The sequence below is a fragment of the Rhamphochromis longiceps genome, linkage group LG16, assembly GCF_057381845.1.
Source record: "Rhamphochromis longiceps isolate RC_006_pf linkage group LG16, R_longiceps_female_GT1.1, whole genome shotgun sequence".
NCBI classification, from domain to species: Eukaryota; Metazoa; Chordata; class Actinopteri; order Cichliformes; family Cichlidae; genus Rhamphochromis; species Rhamphochromis longiceps.
In genome coordinates this window covers 17,159,128-17,177,867 of record NC_140572.1, presented here as the reverse complement: position 1 = coordinate 17,177,867, position 18,740 = coordinate 17,159,128, and the positions used below count along the sequence as shown (strand labels likewise).

At 42.8% G+C, this 18,740-nt stretch overlaps 1 protein-coding gene across 20 annotated transcripts in view; it reads left to right on the top strand.

Moving 5' to 3' along the window:
* Positions 1-18,740, top strand: part of mycbp2 (MYC binding protein 2) — a 68,626-nt gene that overhangs the window by 46,283 nt on the left and 3,603 nt on the right. For 9 of the 20 annotated variants that reach the window (XM_085385215.1, XM_085385210.1, XM_085385213.1 and 6 more), the window contains 31 exons: positions 870-1,002; positions 1,100-1,225; positions 3,321-3,500; positions 6,608-6,712; positions 7,757-9,394; positions 9,480-9,649; positions 9,741-9,988; positions 10,072-10,239; positions 10,737-10,894; positions 10,993-11,192; positions 11,342-11,491; positions 11,575-11,735; positions 12,163-12,319; positions 12,412-12,636; positions 12,740-12,805; positions 12,962-13,201; positions 13,291-13,380; positions 13,466-13,546; positions 13,650-13,916; positions 14,553-14,836; positions 14,927-15,050; positions 15,145-15,264; positions 15,350-15,451; positions 15,545-15,673; positions 15,855-15,987; positions 16,127-16,230; positions 16,810-16,998; positions 17,083-17,190; positions 17,397-17,606; positions 17,690-17,797; positions 17,988-18,153. In XM_085385215.1, the coding sequence (XP_085241341.1) occupies positions 870-1,002; positions 1,100-1,225; positions 3,321-3,500; positions 6,608-6,712; positions 7,757-9,394; positions 9,480-9,649; positions 9,741-9,988; positions 10,072-10,239; positions 10,737-10,894; positions 10,993-11,192; positions 11,342-11,491; positions 11,575-11,735; positions 12,163-12,319; positions 12,412-12,636; positions 12,740-12,805; positions 12,962-13,201; positions 13,291-13,380; positions 13,466-13,546; positions 13,650-13,916; positions 14,553-14,836; positions 14,927-15,050; positions 15,145-15,264; positions 15,350-15,451; positions 15,545-15,673; positions 15,855-15,987; positions 16,127-16,230; positions 16,810-16,998; positions 17,083-17,190; positions 17,397-17,606; positions 17,690-17,797; positions 17,988-18,153 (6,340 nt within the window). The remainder of the gene's footprint in view (positions 1-869; positions 1,003-1,099; positions 1,226-3,320; positions 3,501-6,607; positions 6,713-7,756; positions 9,395-9,479; positions 9,650-9,740; positions 9,989-10,071; positions 10,240-10,736; positions 10,895-10,992; positions 11,193-11,341; positions 11,492-11,574; positions 11,736-12,162; positions 12,320-12,411; positions 12,637-12,739; positions 12,806-12,961; positions 13,202-13,290; positions 13,381-13,465; positions 13,547-13,649; positions 13,917-14,552; positions 14,837-14,926; positions 15,051-15,144; positions 15,265-15,349; positions 15,452-15,544; positions 15,674-15,854; positions 15,988-16,126; positions 16,231-16,809; positions 16,999-17,082; positions 17,191-17,396; positions 17,607-17,689; positions 17,798-17,987; positions 18,154-18,740) is intronic. The other 11 variants (XM_085385211.1, XM_085385225.1, XM_085385217.1 and 8 more) reach the window with 7 other exon arrangements.

Below are 18,740 nucleotides of genomic sequence, written 5' to 3'. Positions count from 1 at the left end.
TAGTAGATTTTGGCCTTCAAATGTAATCTCTCTTTCAAAGGGGAATACATGAGCTGCTTCTGGGTGTGTGTGTGTTCTCTATCTTTCTACCCATTGCTGTGGCAGCAACAATTTTCTGCTTGATTGACTAATTCCAGTTTGTCTATGAATCCACTGCAGTTTCAGGGTGTCACATTCAGCTGGCTTGAGGTCTCTCAGTGGAAGCCTAATCACAAAATGCTGGAGCCTTTCTGTGCCTTGACTGTACCTTTCCTGCTCTTGTAATGATTTTTGTCAATATAAGAACCTAAGTTATTTCTTGCCTGGCGATGTGGAGCCTCTCCTCTTTTGGTTATGACCTGTCATTGGCTGCGGTGGTGGTGTGTCATGCTGTTCAGTAGTTTCCTGCGCCTCTACTAGTGTGTGTGGATCTGGGAGATGCTGCCTGCACATACTAATACTTTCATCTGTTTGTGTGTTTTCTGATTTGTTTTTTGAATTTCCAAAATGATAATATTTCAGGGAGTTGAGAAAACACAGCTTCATGCATTTACCTTTCAATAAACTAGCCCTTAGAGTAAGTTTTGTTTTTATTTATTTATTTATTTTTTTAATTTCAGCTCATCAGTTTTGTCTAGCTGTGTCTGCTAATACACCAAATTAATTTATTGTGATCTGCTGCTCTATATTCTGTATGTGTCAATCAGATGGGATGAATACTTGCATGTCAGTGATCTTGCGTAGAACCTTTTGTATGTGGTGGATACGGTGGATGTAGGGTGGGTGAATAAGAAAATTGACTGTAGCTGATTTTGAAAGTGGATTCACATGTGCTGTTTGTGCGTGTGTGTATGTATGAGCATGGATAAATAGTGTTGCTTATGTATCAGGTGGTCAACTCAGAGGGAACCTGGGTACAGCTGGATAAGAACAGTGTAGTGGAGTTCTGTGAGAGTGATGAAGGAGAGGCCTGGTCACTGGCCAGAGACCGTGGTGGAAACCAATACCTTCGCCACGATGATGGTAGGTGGCGTGGCTGATTAAACGGTTTCTAACCCAGATTTAAGCCCTCCTAATGCCAGATTATGATGAAACAATGTTATTAAATTGACTTTTTCAGAGCAAGCATTGCTTGAGCATGGGAACCAGACCCCGCCACCCAGCCCTTTCTCTGTGCAGGCCTTCAATAGAGCCTCAACTTCAAATGGAGCACAGGGCTTTGACTATGGCATCTCCAACAACAAAGGTAAGGTCAGCTTGGAGTAGAGTTAACTTTACAAAAATGCATCATGTGCAGATCACCTTTCCAAGATATAAATTCTCTTTGCTTCCTTTTCTTGTTTATCTTGTACTTTATTGTAACAAAGGCATCAGGACTTTTAGTTGCTCTTCTCACTAAAATCCTTTCAAATAAACCATTACTCACCAAACGCCACTCTTTGCGTATAAAAATGAAACAATTTAATTCATTTTTGCTATGCAGATATGTTGCTTTATCAAATTTAATTTGTTTATAACGTCAAAAAAAGCCGAAATTTGCAGTCACAGTGTATACTAGTATCAGACCTTAGTTTCAGTGATGCAGTTGGAGTCGGTCGGTCTTTTCAAATCACGGGCGCCATCTTTCATCTCTTTTTGTTGTGCATGCTTTTTATTGTGTCTACCTTTTGTTATTTCATGCCTGATATTTCTGCATTGTCAGGCATAAATTTGCTTGCATGGGCCAGTCAGTGTGCCCCTGGTCATTTGGGCTACTAGGGGCTTTGTTTTCAATGTTTGTTTGCAATGTTTTCTACAATATATTGCCAAATACTGCAAACATCACCTAATTAAAGTCAGTGTTTCTGCTACCAAAGTAGCAGGGTTTTTGGTTTTTTTTTCCAAATGGCTTTGCTCTTTCACAAAAAGGAGGTTGCCCCGTTAGGATTCTTAGTCATGCTAATCATGGAACTCTGGTTATGTTATGCACAATGATTGAAGTTGAAGGTTGTTTTACTTGTCTAGATGTCAGATGCAATAAATCTGCAACTCTAATGCTCCTGCATAATACCTTTGCTATGCAGATTGTAAACACATTGTCAAGCTTTCTTCTCTAAATGTCTGTTGGCAAGGAGTGCCTATGGATTACCGTTATACTTGGATGAAGTTAAGACTGGTTGTAATGTGGAGAAATGGATGTAGTTGCATCCTTTTAACAGGGGCTTGGGTAATCAATGGTAGTTTGTCGTGAATGTTTGTATTTACCTTGACCTGAAAAATCCTTCCCATTTACACAAGGTACATAGTCAACCAACCTGTAGAAGCGGTGTTAAATCTGTAATTCAATACAGATTATAAAAATAATAAAGTGGCGCTGAAAATATTTACTGAAACATAGAAAATGTGCGTGGAAATGCACGTCTAGAATAAATACTCAACTAATACAAGCATGTCCACCTCGATTTTACAACTCGTTCATGAGTTGAAAGCCCCCACTGAGCCATCTAATGGAAAGTCTGAATCACTAACCACCTCTGGGTTTGAGTTTTCATGCTGTGAGGCGGCATTGTGAGTGGGCTCTGAGTGTGCAGGACAGAGAAACCTTAAAAAAAGAAATGGTGTGCTGATGGTTATCATCCCTCACTTTACAATGTATTTTATAGACATTTACAAAAAAACCTCTGGGAATATGTATCGACCAAGTTTTGCAGCTTGGTGCGCAGTGAAACCTTTCACTAAGGAGAAGCTATCCAGTGAGATTTTCCCAAGATGATAATCTTGGAACTTCTTGTGAGGACATGCAGGTTTTTTGTAAGACTGAGCCCTAAAATAAAAAGAACAATATACATTTTCCATAAACTGTTAGGAAAAGGGAGGAAGTGCTGCTGTGCTGTGGTGAAAAAAGTACAATTTGTTGTTGCTAATAGGAATAAACCATCTGTAGTTGCTGGAGTTATCTGGTAGAACATACCCTGTACTGGGCAGATTTTTAAAGTAACCAATTTGATTTTTTTCCCCCTTCAATAAAAAACTTGTTGGGAGTTGTAGTTTCTTCCTTATATACTTCTTGGCTTGTCTTTTTTGATTTATTTTTTTTAAACCTAGGACCATACTAGAAATTTTTGTGCTCAGTTCATCCAGAATAGTATTAAGCCCACTTAGGCTTCATGCTAGTTTCCCAATTCCATCTATGAACACGACTGCTGGGACTCCGGATGCCCATAATAGCTCCTCCTCCTCCTGGCTGATGATTGAAATGATTGATAAGAAAAATAGGTGACTGACCTACATCCCCCATTTAGAATCCTTAAACCATAGTAAAAGCTTTAGTTTGTCCCCTTCCTCTGTCTCCATGTTTGCAGGTGACCGGTTGAGTGCCATACTGAATTCCATTCAGTCTGGGCCCTTCCTCTCAGCAGCTCCCTCCTCCTCCATATTTGAGCAAGCTGCCCAACCTCCCTCCTCTTCCTCCCTTGTCCACAGCCCATTTGTGTTTGGACAATCCCCCTCCCAACTGTCTCAGCCACAACCACAGCTTCTGAGTAAGTCTGTCCAGCTTTCTGACAGCGCTTGCTAGCACAGATTTTGATCCTTTTCCTCCCAACTTTTCGTTTCATGGAATTGTAATCTGTTTTTAATTTATCTGTACTTTTGGGGGAGAACAGGATGATATGTGACACATATCGGCACAGTTGTGTTGTACGGTGCAGAAATATCCTTAACAAGCCGACAAGTCTATTCCATGCTTAAATCTTGTTTCTTATAAAAAACAGGTGACATGACCTTTAAATAATCCATGAGTTGGTACTTTCACTTGTTTTCTAAGCAAGATTTCAAACATTAATAGACTCTATATCCAAGTCAACGGGATATTTTTGCCATGCGCTCAAGTAATTGGCCAAGTTGCTTAATTTTCTGCTTGCTGTGCTTGCTCTCTTGTTTAGCGTGCCTTTTACCCTGTTCTTCATCTGCTTCATTGCTGCTTTGAAATGAAATCTGCATCTTCCATCCTTTAGTAACAGCTTGTTTCACTTTCACCTCAAACAGCCCAGGCTGTGACAGAAAATGCAAACAGAAGTCTGAACACTTGTTTGTTTATAGCAATTATTAGGTTTGGGGGGGATTTTGTTTGTTTTTTTTAAACAATGAACGGCTTAAACAAAAAAAAATAAAATAAAAATCAGCTATTAAGTAATGATATTCTACGTATACCAAGTTTGCGCTTGAAGTGGATAATTCAAAATTTTAAAAGCCCTGCAATTCAAAAGACACTGTCTTGTAACACCATCCAAAATCAGTTCACTTGTCTCTAATATTTTCTGCCTGTGTAGCACCCTTTCTCCCTGTTGGTCTTTTCCTCTGCTCTACTGCGTCCTGTGTACTTGTTGTTGTTGTTGTTTGTTTTGGTTTTTTTTGTTTTTTTTAATCTGTTATCTATTTGTTACGGAGCCCTGAAGATGTCATGGAGAGCAGGGATATGTTTTTGTTCTTTTAATGCTCAACTTCTTAATTTATGTTCTTGTTTTAGTATACTAGCAGTCTTCCAACCTTCAATAATTTTATAGTGGCCACCTTTTCTAAATGAAACTAAATAAATAACATTACTGAAAACTAGGGCTGCCACAAACGATTATTTTGATAGTCGACTAGTCACCGATTATTTATGCGATTAGTCGACTAATCAGATCATCATCCACTGGACGTAAAACTACAGCTTATTGCACCAGCAGCATCTTGCTCTTATATAACTATCATTAGCTTACAGCTTTAAGCTTTTAAGGTGCTAACTAAAAATAAAGACAAGATGATAGTTTATTAAATTTTAATGAAATTTGCAGATTGTTTCGGTAAAGTTTAATAAACTCCTTGCTATCTAAAATATAACAGGACACCGGAGTATATTCTCCAGCATCTCACACTTCTGATAATCAGCTGTCTGCTTGACATTTATTCAGCTGTGTAAAAACTATAACTTTAATCTCAGCCAAACCGATTTACTCAGGAACAAATAAAATACAAAAAAAAAAAAAAAAAAAAAAGCCAAACAACAACATTTTTAATTTATCTAAGTGACTCATATATATTTAACCTGAGTCGCGAAAGACGGCGGTGGGTTTGAAAACGATTTGCCGGGAGTCCGGTGTTCTCACGGCGCTAGTGACCTAGCCCCCGGCTAGCTATCGAGCTAGTGAGTAACAGACGTCTCCGAAAACGTCGGAGCGCTTTTGAAAATATGTGGTGTCCTGATAAACTGAGCCGATATTTGAGGTTTACACAGCTACATTCTCGCCTGAAAATATGTTAAACGTTTATTTTGTGACCCAGAAAGAATAATAAGAGTAATATTAAAACTAACTAGCTACCGCCATTGTTGGAAACTAAGCTGGGCCGCGCTATGAATTCTGGGACACAGCTTCTTCTTCTTCTTCTTCTTCGGGGTTTAACGGCAGCTGGCATCCTTATACATGCAGTGCTGCCATCTTCTGTTTCAGTCCGTTATTACACTCTTAAATCCTGCTACTTATTCCTGCGTCTTTTGGGATCTTACAAAGCTTCAAACGACGCGTCGACTATTAAATCAGTCGACGTAATCGTGACTAGTCGACAAATCGTGGCAGCCCTACTGAAAACACTGTATCAACTCAGATGGATGTACTATGAAGGAAGTTCAACAAAGTCAAGCTTTCTTTGCGTGAGCTGGCTTGACGAAACCTAAAACCCCAGTCGGAGATGAGTTTCATGACCATGGTTATCACACGTCTGTTATGCTGGATTTTCTGCTTCATGTTCCGTCTTCACATAAAAAGGGATGTTTTGTATAAGAATATTTCCTCTTGGGAAATGCATGTACCTTCCAAAGACAGTGCATTGCACAGTGCTGTAACTTTATGGCTGGGCTTCATTCATGATGATAAGGTGTAGGCTAACAAGTTGCATTTGCCAAGTAGAGAATCTTGTACTTTAAAACATGCTGAAAATGAAAGAACTGGTTAAAACATGGCACTTTCAGTTGATTTCCAAACTTTATTTGAAACTGAACATAATCTGGTCTGGACCAGGTTAGGTTCAGCATAAGTTACCATGGTGATTTAGCCAGGTAAAAAGTGGATCACTTTCATGATACTGAAAACTCCAGTTTTGAGCTTGACATAGCTCACTAATCTATTAATCTTGCTTTTTCGTAGGGCAATCCAATCTTCACAATCAGTGCCTTTCCAGGAAATACAGTTTTAAATAAAATCAATATCCCCCCCCCCCCCCCCCCCCCCCCCAAAAAAAAAAAAAAAACAAACAAACAAAAACAAAACTACCTGCTTTATAACCAAGTATAAAGCCTCCTACCAAAGGTTGTATTGTTGGCCCCAAAAGAGGAGAGGATTTCAAAAATTAACTAAAACATGTGCACAACTTTGTCCATGACATTTACAGGGTTCTTTGTTTTTCTGTTATTCTTCTATAAGTGTTTCTACACGCCAGTCAGTTTGTCTGTCTGTTGATCCCCTCATCACTGTAACATGTTGTCCTTTTGCCACTTTCTACTCCACCTCCTTGACTCCATTGCCTCTATGCCTTCTTTCTTTTTCTCTGCGGTGGCCTCCTTGCATTCCATGTCTTGTTTGTTTACCTGCTCCACTGTTTTCCGCTGTAGATGGTTCATCATGCAGCCTTGCTTCTCGCGAACGTGTGCACAAAAGCAATGTGTCCGTGGCTGGGCATGGTACTGCTCTCTCATCTCTCGCTCTGAGGCAAAAGGGTGGGTAATCACATCATGCATCATGCCTCCCCTCAGACTGAACAGATGGTTGGTAGGAACTCAAGTCTGCTCTGTGGTGAATCGAGGGCTTTGTGCTCAACTTTTTGGGGGGGGATTATGTTAGTGCAAAGCTTTAAATTATGGTCTAATGGGAAGAAAATTGAGGAAAAACTGCATTTAAGACTTATTCAGTGTTGCACATGATTTTAAAGTCGGTTAGAAAAAAGGAATTTTCAAGCTGTTCATTGAATAGACATTTTTTGGATATTTGTAGTTGGTACATAATTACTTGGTTTCTGGTCAATACCAAGGCTATTTCTAGTATTATCAGGAGTGGTCCCTGAACTGGGCTGAGATTCATCTTTCATCAGTGCTTCCATTATCCAGTAACAGTCTCATTTGCAAAACATCTGGATCAGAGGTGTCAAACATTAGGGCCAGAACTGGCTCGGAAAGACGGCAATCAGGGTCAGTGCATGGCTTTGGACAATGTTATCCTACTGATAAATCATTGATTCAGCTGTTGCTGTTTATACTACGCCACAGTAATTAAGTAATGGATACTTTTTTTTTAATTCAGTTTTTACAATGGGTGCACAGTAAGTAGATTTAATTTTTTTTAATTAGTGTTAAAGAAAATGAACAAACTCTATTCTCATTTAGAAAAACCGAGACATGTTGTTTGAAAATTGCACCTTTTCGTATATATTAAGATATCTCAGGCATTTTAAATGTGTAGTTACACTGACACTGCCAGAAATGGTCCAGCCCGTTTAAGATCAACGTGGGCTGCATGGGCCCATGACATGAGTTTGACACCCCTGATCTAGATGGTCACATAAGTCACTAGTTTGTTTTAATAAAATGTTTCACTGCCATTTACATTAAAAGACATAACTTCTTTCACATTCCTGACATTAGCTCTCTTTTACTCTTCATTCAGTTTTTCTGTACCTTTCTTTGTTTTTCTTATTACGTTTTTGTTTTTCACTCTTACTGATACCTTTTTTGTGGTGTAACTGAGTTTCACCTGTTAATGTTTAGGTGAGCGAGGGAACCTCATGCCTGGTGCACGGCCGATGTCCCCAGCCTCCAAACACCGTCAGGAGAATCGCTCAGCCAAACAGGAGAGCCGCGGAAGTCGCTCCTCTGAGCAGAGCAGGGTCAAAACAAGTGAGGGTGGAATGACAGCTAGCGAGGCCCTTATACTGCGGTCCGACACGGCCAAACTGAGGTCTGACTCGCACAGCCGCTCCCACTCGCCCAATCACAACACACTGCAGGCTCTAAAGGCAGATGGTAGAACTTCAGGAAATCGGTCTGAGTCTCCGAATCCTGGCTCTCGCTCTTCCTCTCCCAAACAAAAAAGTATATCCACGTCAGGCAGGTCTAGCCCCTCCAGCAACTCTTCCCAGCACTCTTCTTCACCCCACCATGACAAGAATCTCCCACCTAAAGTTAGCCCTTCGTCCAAAGCCCAGCTCGATCCTCCAAGAGAGAGATCCAAATCAGACTCTTATACTCTGGACCCAGACACACTGAGAAAGAAGAAGATTCCCCTTACAGAGCCACTTAGGGGCAGATCTACCTCCCCCAAACCTAAACTGTCTCCTAAAGACCCAAATAAAGGGATGACCGGCAATGCAGAGAACCGTGTTCCCTCACCACATGTTACCCAAGAGAACTTGCACAGTGAAGTCGTGGAGGTCTGCACCTCTAGCGCGCTCCTCTCCAATGAGGATGTCAATGATGAGAATGTGGAGCTCCGTAATGCTGAAGAAGGCTCGTGTAAGGTGCACTTCAGCATCGGCAAAGCCCCTGTCGAAGAGGAACTAAAGAGCCGCTCTTCACCCAAAGTCAGCCGCAAAACCTCCAGTCGACACACGCGTTCTAAAAAGGACAAATCCGGGCCTCTGTTTAAAGGAGAGAGCACAACTAGGATCACAGAACCTGCCAAACAGGCCATGTCTCCCTCGGTGGCTGAATGTGCACGCGCAGTCTTTGCAGCGTTCCTGTGGCATGAAGGCATTGTCCATGATGCCATGGCCTGCTCCTCCTTCCTCAAGTTCAACCCAGACTTAACCAAAGAGCACGCCCCCATTCGCAGCTCCCTGGGAGGACAGGGCGCTGAGGAGAAGGAGAGCAAATTAAAGAATCGCCACTCCTTGGAGATTTCCTCTGCACTTAACATGTTTAATATTGCTCCACATGGCCCAGACATCTCCAAAATGGGCAGCATCAACAAAAACAAAGTGCTGTCTATGTTGAAGGAACCTCCGCTGCCAGAGAAGTGTGAGGATGGAAAAGGAGAGTCCATTTCCTATGAAATGACTTCCCATCCCTCTATGAGGGCAAAATCAATCTTACCATTAACACTGCAGCATTTGGTTGCATTCTGGGAGGACATTTCTATGGCCACCATCAAGGCAGCAACTCAGAACATGATCTTCCCCAGTCCGGGATCCAGTGCCATCTTAAAAAAGAAAGAGCATGAGAAAGACAGTAAAAAGGCAAAGAAGGAGAAAAAGAAAAGGGAAAAGGCAGAGGTGCGTCCAAGAGGGAATCTGTTTGGAGAGATGGCCCAACTTGCAATGGGTGGACCAGAGAAAGACACCATCTGTGAGCTGTGTGGAGAATCGCACCCTTACCCTGTCACGTACCATATGAGGCAGGCTCATCCAGGTACAGTCAGTGGTATCTTGTAACACACTTTAAATTGTAAGTCTTTTCTGTTTCTTAACGTCCCTCCTTTGTGTTATTATGGCAGGCTGTGGCCGGTATGCAGGGGGTCAGGGCTACAACAGTATTGGCCACTTCTGTGGTGGTTGGGCTGGAAACTGTGGAGACGGCGGCATAGGAGGCAGCACCTGGTACCTGGTGTGTGATCGCTGTCGGGAGAAATACCTCAGAGAGAAACAGACTGCTGCCCGGGAGAAGGTACTGTTTTTAAATCTTCCTCCTTGAATCAGCTTCTGACATCATACTGACTTCCATGAAATAAACTCCAGTGTTTTCCTTTGTTTTCCAGGTGAAGCAGTCGAGGAAGAAACCTCTGCAGGTGAAGACTCCAAGGGCGCTGCCCACTATGGAGGCCCACCAGGTGATTCGGGCCAACGCATTGTTCCTACTGTCCCTCAGCAGTGCAGCTGAACCGAGCATGCTGTGCCACCACCCTCCTCGGCCTCTTCATTCCCACCTCCTCCCCAGCCTGAAGGAGGGTGTCTCAGAAGAACTCCCCAATAAAATGGGCTGCCTCTACCTACAGACACTAGCTAGGTAATTACAAGCTCAGACATAGAAAAGAAAACCTTACAGTGACGTGTTTTGATAAAGATTTGAGTCTCTTACTCTTCCTTTAGACAACACACTGAGAACTTTGGAGCCTACCAAGATGATAACCTCTTCCAAGATGAGATGAGGTATCTACGCTCAACATCTGTTCCCGCGCCCTATATTTCAGTCACCCCTGACGCCTGCCCCAATGTGTTTGAGGAACCAGAGAGCAACATGAAATCAATGCCACCCAGGTAATTGACAATGAATTCAATTTTACTTCTTTTATTTAAAAGAAGAGTTAATTGCAGCTCTGATTTCTTATTACAGAGATTTTTTTCCTTTTTTTTGGTTTATATGTTAGGTTATTTGTTTCCACGTTGTTATTCATAACTGACCAACAGATGATGCAATTGTACCAATAGGCACTGTTTGCACAAGTTGTTCCCAGCTTGTCTCTCCCCTGCACATTCTGACAGCCAGCGCACTTAATTAAAAACGTCCGCCTCTGTCATCGCAAACCACATCTTAAATTGTACAAAGAAGGCTTTGTGTTTGTGTAAAGGTTTTTGTTTTTTTTATTGTTAACATCTATACATTCATGCGTCCCTTCCTCCCACAGCTGCAGCAGCTGCTGAACATGTCCATGTACTGTTCTGTCAGCCAACACTTCGATATTGTGTTTAAAGTACTTGAATGTCCTTAAAAATATTTAAGGGGTAACCAGCATTTGTTTGTTTGTGTCTTTTAGTCTCGAGACCAGTCCAATCACAGACAGTGACACGGCTAAGCGGACGGTGTTTCAGAGGTCTTACTCAGTTGTCGCATCAGAATATGACAAGCAACATTCGCCCTCTCCAGCACGGGTCAAAGCTGTGCCCAGACGCAGGGTCCATAGCGGTGATGCAGGTAATCGCGTCTTGTCATTTCAAAAAAGTGCTTATTGGTTCTTCCAGAGTGAGTTACAGCACCGTGTGTATAAATAAACTACTTTGTCTTCTGTACAGAAGTTGGCTCTTCCCTGTTACGTCACCCATCCCCTGAGCTATCCCGGCTGATCTCAGCCCATGGCTCCCTCAGTAAGGGTGAGAGGAACTTCCAGTGGCCCGTCCTGGCTTTTGTTATCCAGCACCATGACCTGGAGGGCCTAGAGGTGGCCATGAAGCATGCACTGAGGAAATCTGCCTGCAGGGTGTTTGCCATGGAGGTAAAGTTGTCCGAATAACACAACTCAGTCTTGCCTTAATTATTGTTTTAATTACAATATCTTGGGTTCGTAGGCAAGTATTTTAATATTACACCCATTTCTATATTATAATAAGACTAATACATTTTTTTTTTTTATTTCCCTGTCAGGCATTCAACTGGCTTCTGTGCAATGTGATCCAGACCACCTCTCTGCATGATATTCTCTGGCATTTTGTAGCATCGCTCACGCCATCGCCATTTGAACCTGAGGATGAGGAAGACGATGAGAATAAGGGGAACAAAGAAAATTTAGAACAGGTAATGAGTTGTTTAAAGTTACGGAGGGTGATAAGAAGGTGGCTTTACTGTACTTTCTAATTATGAACATCGACTCTGCACAGGAGCGAGACCTTGGCGTTTGCGAACACCCTCTGTCTGACATTGTTATTGCTGGGGAAGCAGCTCATCCTCTGCCCCACACCTTCCACCGCCTCCTTCAGACCATCTCTGACCTCATGATGTCACTTCCCAGTGGCAGCTCACTACAGCAGATGGCACTCAGGTACAGTTTCTCTTTTGGGGTGGCTGTAGCTCAGGTGGCAGAGCAGGTCAGCCACTAATCAGAAGGTCGGTGGTTCGATCCCAGGCTGCCTCCTCGCTGCATGCCAAATATCCTTGGGCAAGATACTAACCCCGTGTTTGCCTACTGGTGGTGGTCAGAGGGCCCGGTGGCGCCAGTGTCCGGCAGCCTCGCCTCTGTCAGTGCGCCCCAGGGCAGCTGTGGCTACAATGTAGCTTGCCATCGCCAGTGTGTGAATGTGTGTGTGAATGGGTGAATGACTGAATGTAGTGTAAAGCGCTTTGGGGTCCTTAGGGACTAGAAAAGCGCTATACAAATGCAGGCCATTTACCATTTTTTGCCTCCTTTTGTAATTTTAGCAGCTCTGAGCTTCTGTGGTAATATAAATGATTGTGACTCTTTGTTTAAGGTGCTGGAGTCTCAAGTTCAAGCAGTCCGACCACCAGTTCCTCCACCAGAGCAATGTTTTCCATCACATCAACAATATCCTATCCAAGTCAGATGATGGAGACAGTGAGGAAAGCTTCAACATCAGCGTGCAGTCCGGATATGAAGCAATGAGCCAGGCAAGAAAGTTAACAGCGTATTTAGCAGCCAGCACCTGAGCTTACTCATCTGTCATGATTTAACTTGATAAATATGTTTGTACCTCGTACAGGATCTCTGCCTGGTCACCTGTTTGAAGGACCTGACCAGTGTCGTAGACATCAAGACATCCAGTCGCCCTGCCATGATCGGCAGCCTAACAGACGGCTCCACCGAGACCTTCTGGGAGTCTGGAGATGAAGACAAAAACAAAACCAAGAGCATCACCATCAGCTGTGTGAAAGGCATAAACGCTGTTAAGGTGTCTGTTCATGTGGACAACTCCAGGGACATTGGGGTAAGCAGGCAACGGCACAACAAGCGTTGTGGTTAAAACCTTGCTTCTGCAACAATTTCCTGATGGATTTGAGTAAAATTATTTTTTCCCCTTATATTTACAGAACAAAGTTACTTCTGTGACATTCCTGTGTGGAAAAGCAATAGAAGACCTCTGCAGAATCAAGCAGGTATCTATAATTTAACTTGCTTCACAGTGAATGGCTCTTGTTTTCTGGGCTGCATATACAGTTTACGTCTAAATTATTCTCCTTTTGAAATAAGGAGTAGGAAACAAACCATCAAATAACATGGCAGTTCTCTACCTTTCTGCGATTCTGTCACAGGCTGACCTCGACTCGCGTCACATGGGCTGGGTGACGAGTGAGCTTCCTGGAGGGGATCATCATGTGATCAAGGTGGAATTGAAAGGTCCTGAAAACACCCTGAGAGTACGTCAGGTGAAGGTCCTCGGTTGGAAAGACGGCGAAGCCATCAAGATACCCGGACAAATCTCAGCCAGCATGGCCCAGCAGAAGAACTGTGAAGCTGAGACTCTCAGAGTTTTCCGCTTAATTACCTCACAGGTCTGCTCATCTGCCTTTTCCACATACCTGCAATTAGCTCTAAACTCTTGTAAGCGTTTCTCTTTCTTAAACTTTGTTTGTAAATGTAGGTGTTTGGAAAACTAATCTGTGGAGATGCAGAGCCAACTCCAGAGCAGGAGGAGAAAAACCTGCTTTCATCTCCCGAGGGAGAAGACAAGGTCAGCACTTTAGTTATTTAACTGTTTGTTTAGTGACCTCAAACCTGATGTTTTATACGTGCTCATCTTGCATTTCTGTGAACAGGCACCCTCTGACGCTGACCTCAAGGAGCACATGGTGGGAATCATTTTTAGCAGGAGCAAACTGACCAACCTGCAGAAACAGGTCAATAGCAATTTCACTTTAAACCGTTAAACAGTGAAATTCCGTTGTCATTTCGTGGAAATATTACTTCCGTCAGCTAACCTCAGTGGTGTGACATTTTCAGGTTTGTGCACACATCGTTCAAGCCATCCGCATGGAGGCAACGCGTGTGAGAGAGGAGTGGGAACACGCCATCTCCAGCAAAGAGAACGCCAACTCTCAGCCCAGCGACGATGACGCCTCCTCTGACGCCTACTGCTTTGAGCTCCTGTCCATGGTCCTGGCTCTGAGCGGCTCCAACGTCGGCCGCCAGTACCTGGCCCAGCAGCTCACGCTCATGCAGGACCTGTTTTCTCTGCTGCACACGGCTTCTCCAAGAGTACAGAGACAGGTGGGAGAGGATGTAAACAAAACAAGAAAAACCTTTCAGTTTAATGATCAGAGGAAACTTGTGCGGCTTTCTTGTAAACATATTTACATCAGCATCGATTGTGTATTGATTACACTTCCTTCCTCATTACATTCTGAGTATTTTGAAAGCTGCTTAGTGTAGTTAGTTTTAAGTTTGGCAGCTTGGACAGTTCCTGTTGTTTTGCTGCCACCTTCTGGCACTCAGTGGAATTACATGATTTGGCAGTGTGATTGTTCATCACTGTTGAACCATTTACAGACAATATTGGGACCCATCTAGTTATTCCTTGTGAGTGCTTTTAGGGTTTACAAAAAGAAAAAACTTTAAACAAACTACTGTGGTTTAATTTTTGTGTTAAATGTTGACGATAAAAAAGATTTTCAGTTGACTTAATCGCTCACTGTTGGCAACGGTGTGGTGAAGAAATCAGAAGAAGATCCAACTAGAACAAAGACGTCTATAAATTCTGTCTTTAAATGACTGTAAATTTTGGTGTAGAGTCACTTTTTCCATAAAAGGTTTTAAGATATTTGTGTTTTACAGATATTTATGTAAATACCTTGTGAGCCTGTTGAAAGTATAATCTTGCTTACCATCTGATTGGCTACTTCTCAGGTGACTTCACTGCTTAGACGTGTCCTGCCGGAGGTGACGCCTGTGCGTCTTGCTAGCATCATTGGGGTGAAGGCTCTGCCACCGGCAGACATCAGTGACATCATTCACTCCACAGAGAAAGGTGACTGGAACAAGCTCGGCATCTTGGACATGTTCCTGGGCTGTATCGCAAAAGCCCTCACTGTGCAGCTGAAAGCCAAAGGCACCACAATCTCTGGTGCAGCCGGAATGACAGCAGGAAAAGGGGTCACCACAGTCACGCTTCCAATGATCTTTAACTCCAGGTAAGGCTCTGTCTTTTTTTAAAATTTGGGATGCTTGAGATTTCCTGAGGTGTAGTTCCTGAAAAATGACAGCTGTGTTATATTCTTAAGCATGTCGCCCCCTCCTGTTATGCTCAGCTATATCCGCAGAGGGGAGAGCCACTGGTGGATGAAAGGCTCCACTCCTCCACAGATTGCGGAGATCATCATAAAGCTGGTTAAAGACATGGCAGCTGTAAGTTTTTGCTGACTTTTTAATCCATCTCTTGTTTCACGCTGTGTTAAATTTCTTATGTGGTAAAATGACCTCTACATTACCTCTTTATTAGGGGCACCTTTCAGACGCTTGGTCCAGAGTTACCAAAAATGCAATAGCCGAGACCATCATAGCACTGACCAAAATGGAGGAGGAGCATAGGTCTCCTGTACGCTGTATTGCAACCACAAGGGTATGAAAAATTTGTCATACGCAATTACATAACCTTAAAAATATTGTGTATTTATTATATATCACGTTCCTTTGCTGTTACCTAGCTCTGGCTGGCCTTGGCATCACTGTGTGTGCTGGACCAAGATCATGTAGACAGGCTGTCATCTGGTCGCTGGATGGGCAAAGATGGCCAGCAGAAGCAGATGGTGAGAAAAAGCTTAAAGCTACACCGTATGGCAAATTATTAAAGACAGATCATCAAAAGAGTAATTATTCATTTACTCGTCTTGTGTCTGCAGCCCATGTGTGACAACCATGATGATGGTGAGACAGCAGCCATCATCCTGTGTAACATATGTGGGAACCTTTGCACTGACTGTGACCGCTTCCTCCACCTGCACAGACGCACACGCTCTCACCAGAGACAGGTGAGGTTTAATTTATTACTAGAGACAAATAAAAACAAATTAAACGATATTAAGTAGCCACTCAGGTGGGGAGCTTTAAGTATAATTATTAAGTATAATTTATTACTCAATATTTCACAAGCAGTTGAGGCACTGGACATAATTTTTCCTGCAGTGTACAATCATTTTTAATGTGTTTTAGGTGTTTAAAGAGGAAGAGGAGGCCATAAAGGTGGATCTTCATGAAGGCTGTGGGAGGACCAAGCTGTTCTGGCTCATGGCTCTGGCTGACTCAAAGACTATGAAGGCCATGGTGGAGTTCAGAGAGCACACAGGTAACACTAAAATGGGCTTTGTTGGGTAACATTGCATACATATGGCCATATCAGTAAGCTGATAAAATGACTTCTACTGAAGCTGCATTTTCAGGGCTTTCATCTATTCCTATTTTGACCAAGCCTAATAATTTTGTAGGTAAACCAACGTCCAGCAGCTCAGATGCCTGCAGGTTCTGTGGCACGAGAAATGGGACTGAGCTGTCTGCAGTGGGTAGCGTCTGCTCAGATCCAGACTGCCAGGTACCACGCTTGATCTATGGCATGAAATCTCAGTGTCTGTGCTTGTAGTCTATGCAGATGGACTGAGGGGTTTATTAAAACTGTGAGCACCTGGTTTAGTTTCAATAAAAAATTGTTATAGAATATTTTCAATGTCATAAACCTGAGCTGCACCTAAAGGGTTCTCAGTTGTGTCTAAAAGCCTTATCTGGAGTGAGCCGAACAAATACTGGGTGAGGAGTCTGAGAGAGCTGATGCACACTTTGGAGGTGATGTTGAACTCTGCGGGAAAAGTTGAGAACAGGCAAACAGCAAAGTTTCATCAAATTTAACTTTGTAGTTTTTGCAGAAACTTGCTGACAACCAAACAAAACATTTAAGCTTCAGAGCTGATTTCCTTTTTAAAATTTTAAGATGAGAAATGAGCCTTGAAAAATCCCTTCACCCTAGTTTTAGTGTAATTTTGTGTGTTTTCTATTTATGTTACAAATAAATAGAAAAATCGTGGAAATAAATCAGCTAAGCTTAGCCCAGGCTGAATTTTAGATATTTTGTGCTGTACTTCCTAACACTAACCAACTCTTTCCTGTGGCCACTCAGGAGTACGCTAAACTGGCGTGCAGTAAGACTCATCCCTGCGGACACCCTTGTGGAGGAGTCAAAAACGAGGACAGCTGCCTGCCATGTCTGCACGGCTGTGACAAGAACACGGGCTGCCTGAAACAGGATGCGGATGACATGTGTATGATCTGCTTCACTGAAGCCCTGTCTGCTGCTCCTGCTATACAGGTAGCTCTTTGTTCGTTAAAAGCATCACATCGGGATTTAAATTTGTTCTCCTGTTTAATGTTTAACTTTTTGATCCGTTTCCAGCTGGACTGCACTCACGTGTTCCACCTTCAGTGCACTCGGCGTGTTCTTGAAAATCGCTGGCTGGGGCCTCGGATCACATTCGGGTTCATGTTATGTCCCATTTGCAAGGTAAAATGCTACTTGACCCTCTCTGACTTACGGGAAGACAAAGGGACTGGACTATTTTCACCACACCTAAATTTTGATTGACTCAAGTTTAAGTGCTTTGTTGAAAAAGCGTTTGCCTCCCATACTGCGACTGCTTTTGTTCATTATCGTTTTAGCATGTGAAGTAAACCCAACACTTGCTGGCCTGTTTGTCTCGTTGTTTGCAGAACAAAATCAATCACTCTGTGATCAAGGACCTGCTCGATCCCATTAAGGAGCTTTATGAGGATGTGAGGAGGAAGGCTCTGATGAGGCTCGAGTACGAGGGTCTGCACAAGAGTGAGGCAATAACCACACCAGGGGCACGCTTTCACAATGACCCTGCAGGCTTTGCCATGAACAGATATGCATACTATGTTTGCTACAAGTGCAAGAAGGTACCACCTGGATGAAAGACCCAGTATATTTTAGTGGAACTGTGTTATAAGGATGGAGAATAAATGACGCTTTTCTTTTCCAGGCATATTTTGGGGGAGAGGCTCGCTGCGATGCAGAGGCAGGACAGGGAGACGACTACGACCCCAGTGAACTGATCTGTGGAGCATGCTCAGATGTGTCCAGGGCTCAGGTGGGAATTGTGTCTGCGAGGAGCACTTTAAATGAATAATATGACATCTGTAGAACTAACAGACCTATATGTTGTTAAGTGAATAACAATAAAGAAAGAAAGCCAAACCTTTCCTTAAAAATGGTGCTCATCTGTCCTTGAAGAGCAAAATATAAGCCCAGCCCTAATATCTTTTGTGTCCTTTCATCAGATGTGCTCCAAGCATGGAACAGACTTCCTTGAGTATAAATGCCGGTACTGCTGCTCTGTGGCTGTTTTCTTCTGCTTTGGCACCACACACTTCTGTAATGCCTGCCATGATGACTTCCAGAGGATGACCAGCGTCCCCAAAGAGGAACTGCCCCATTGTCCTGCAGGTGCTTAACAATTCCTATGTATTTTGTCATCATGTTATCGGCAATTGGCCACAAATTTGACATTTTGACCGTTGCAGACTTAGCTTATGGAGCCATTTATGCATTAGACTGTGAAGTTTGTGAAGGCACTTGCAAGTTTGCTTATTAAGGTGAAGCATCCACTTGTTTCAGCATCTGCTTGTCACTCAGAGTATACGTGCCGCCTCCTAAGGCAGGGGTGTCAAACTCAAATACACAGTGGGCCAAAATTCAAAACTGGAACAAGGTCGCGGGCTAACATTAATATTTATTGTAAAAAAAATCTTCCTCCAGATATAAGAATGAATCTTTTCTTATGGACTCAAACAAGTTTTGCTGAAAAACTGAATATGGAACAAGCAAAGCTTAATACTAAACAATATATATATTAGCTGTATAATACCAGTAGGCCAGCTCTAATAATAATTTGGTATGGCTTCGCGGGCCAAATGTAATTAGGCTGCCTGAGTTTGATACCTATGTGCTAAGGGATAACTTTAGTACAATTTTAATGAGTGGGTTATGAAAACAAAACAAAAACAGTTCCTGTTCAGATGGCATGAAAGAGG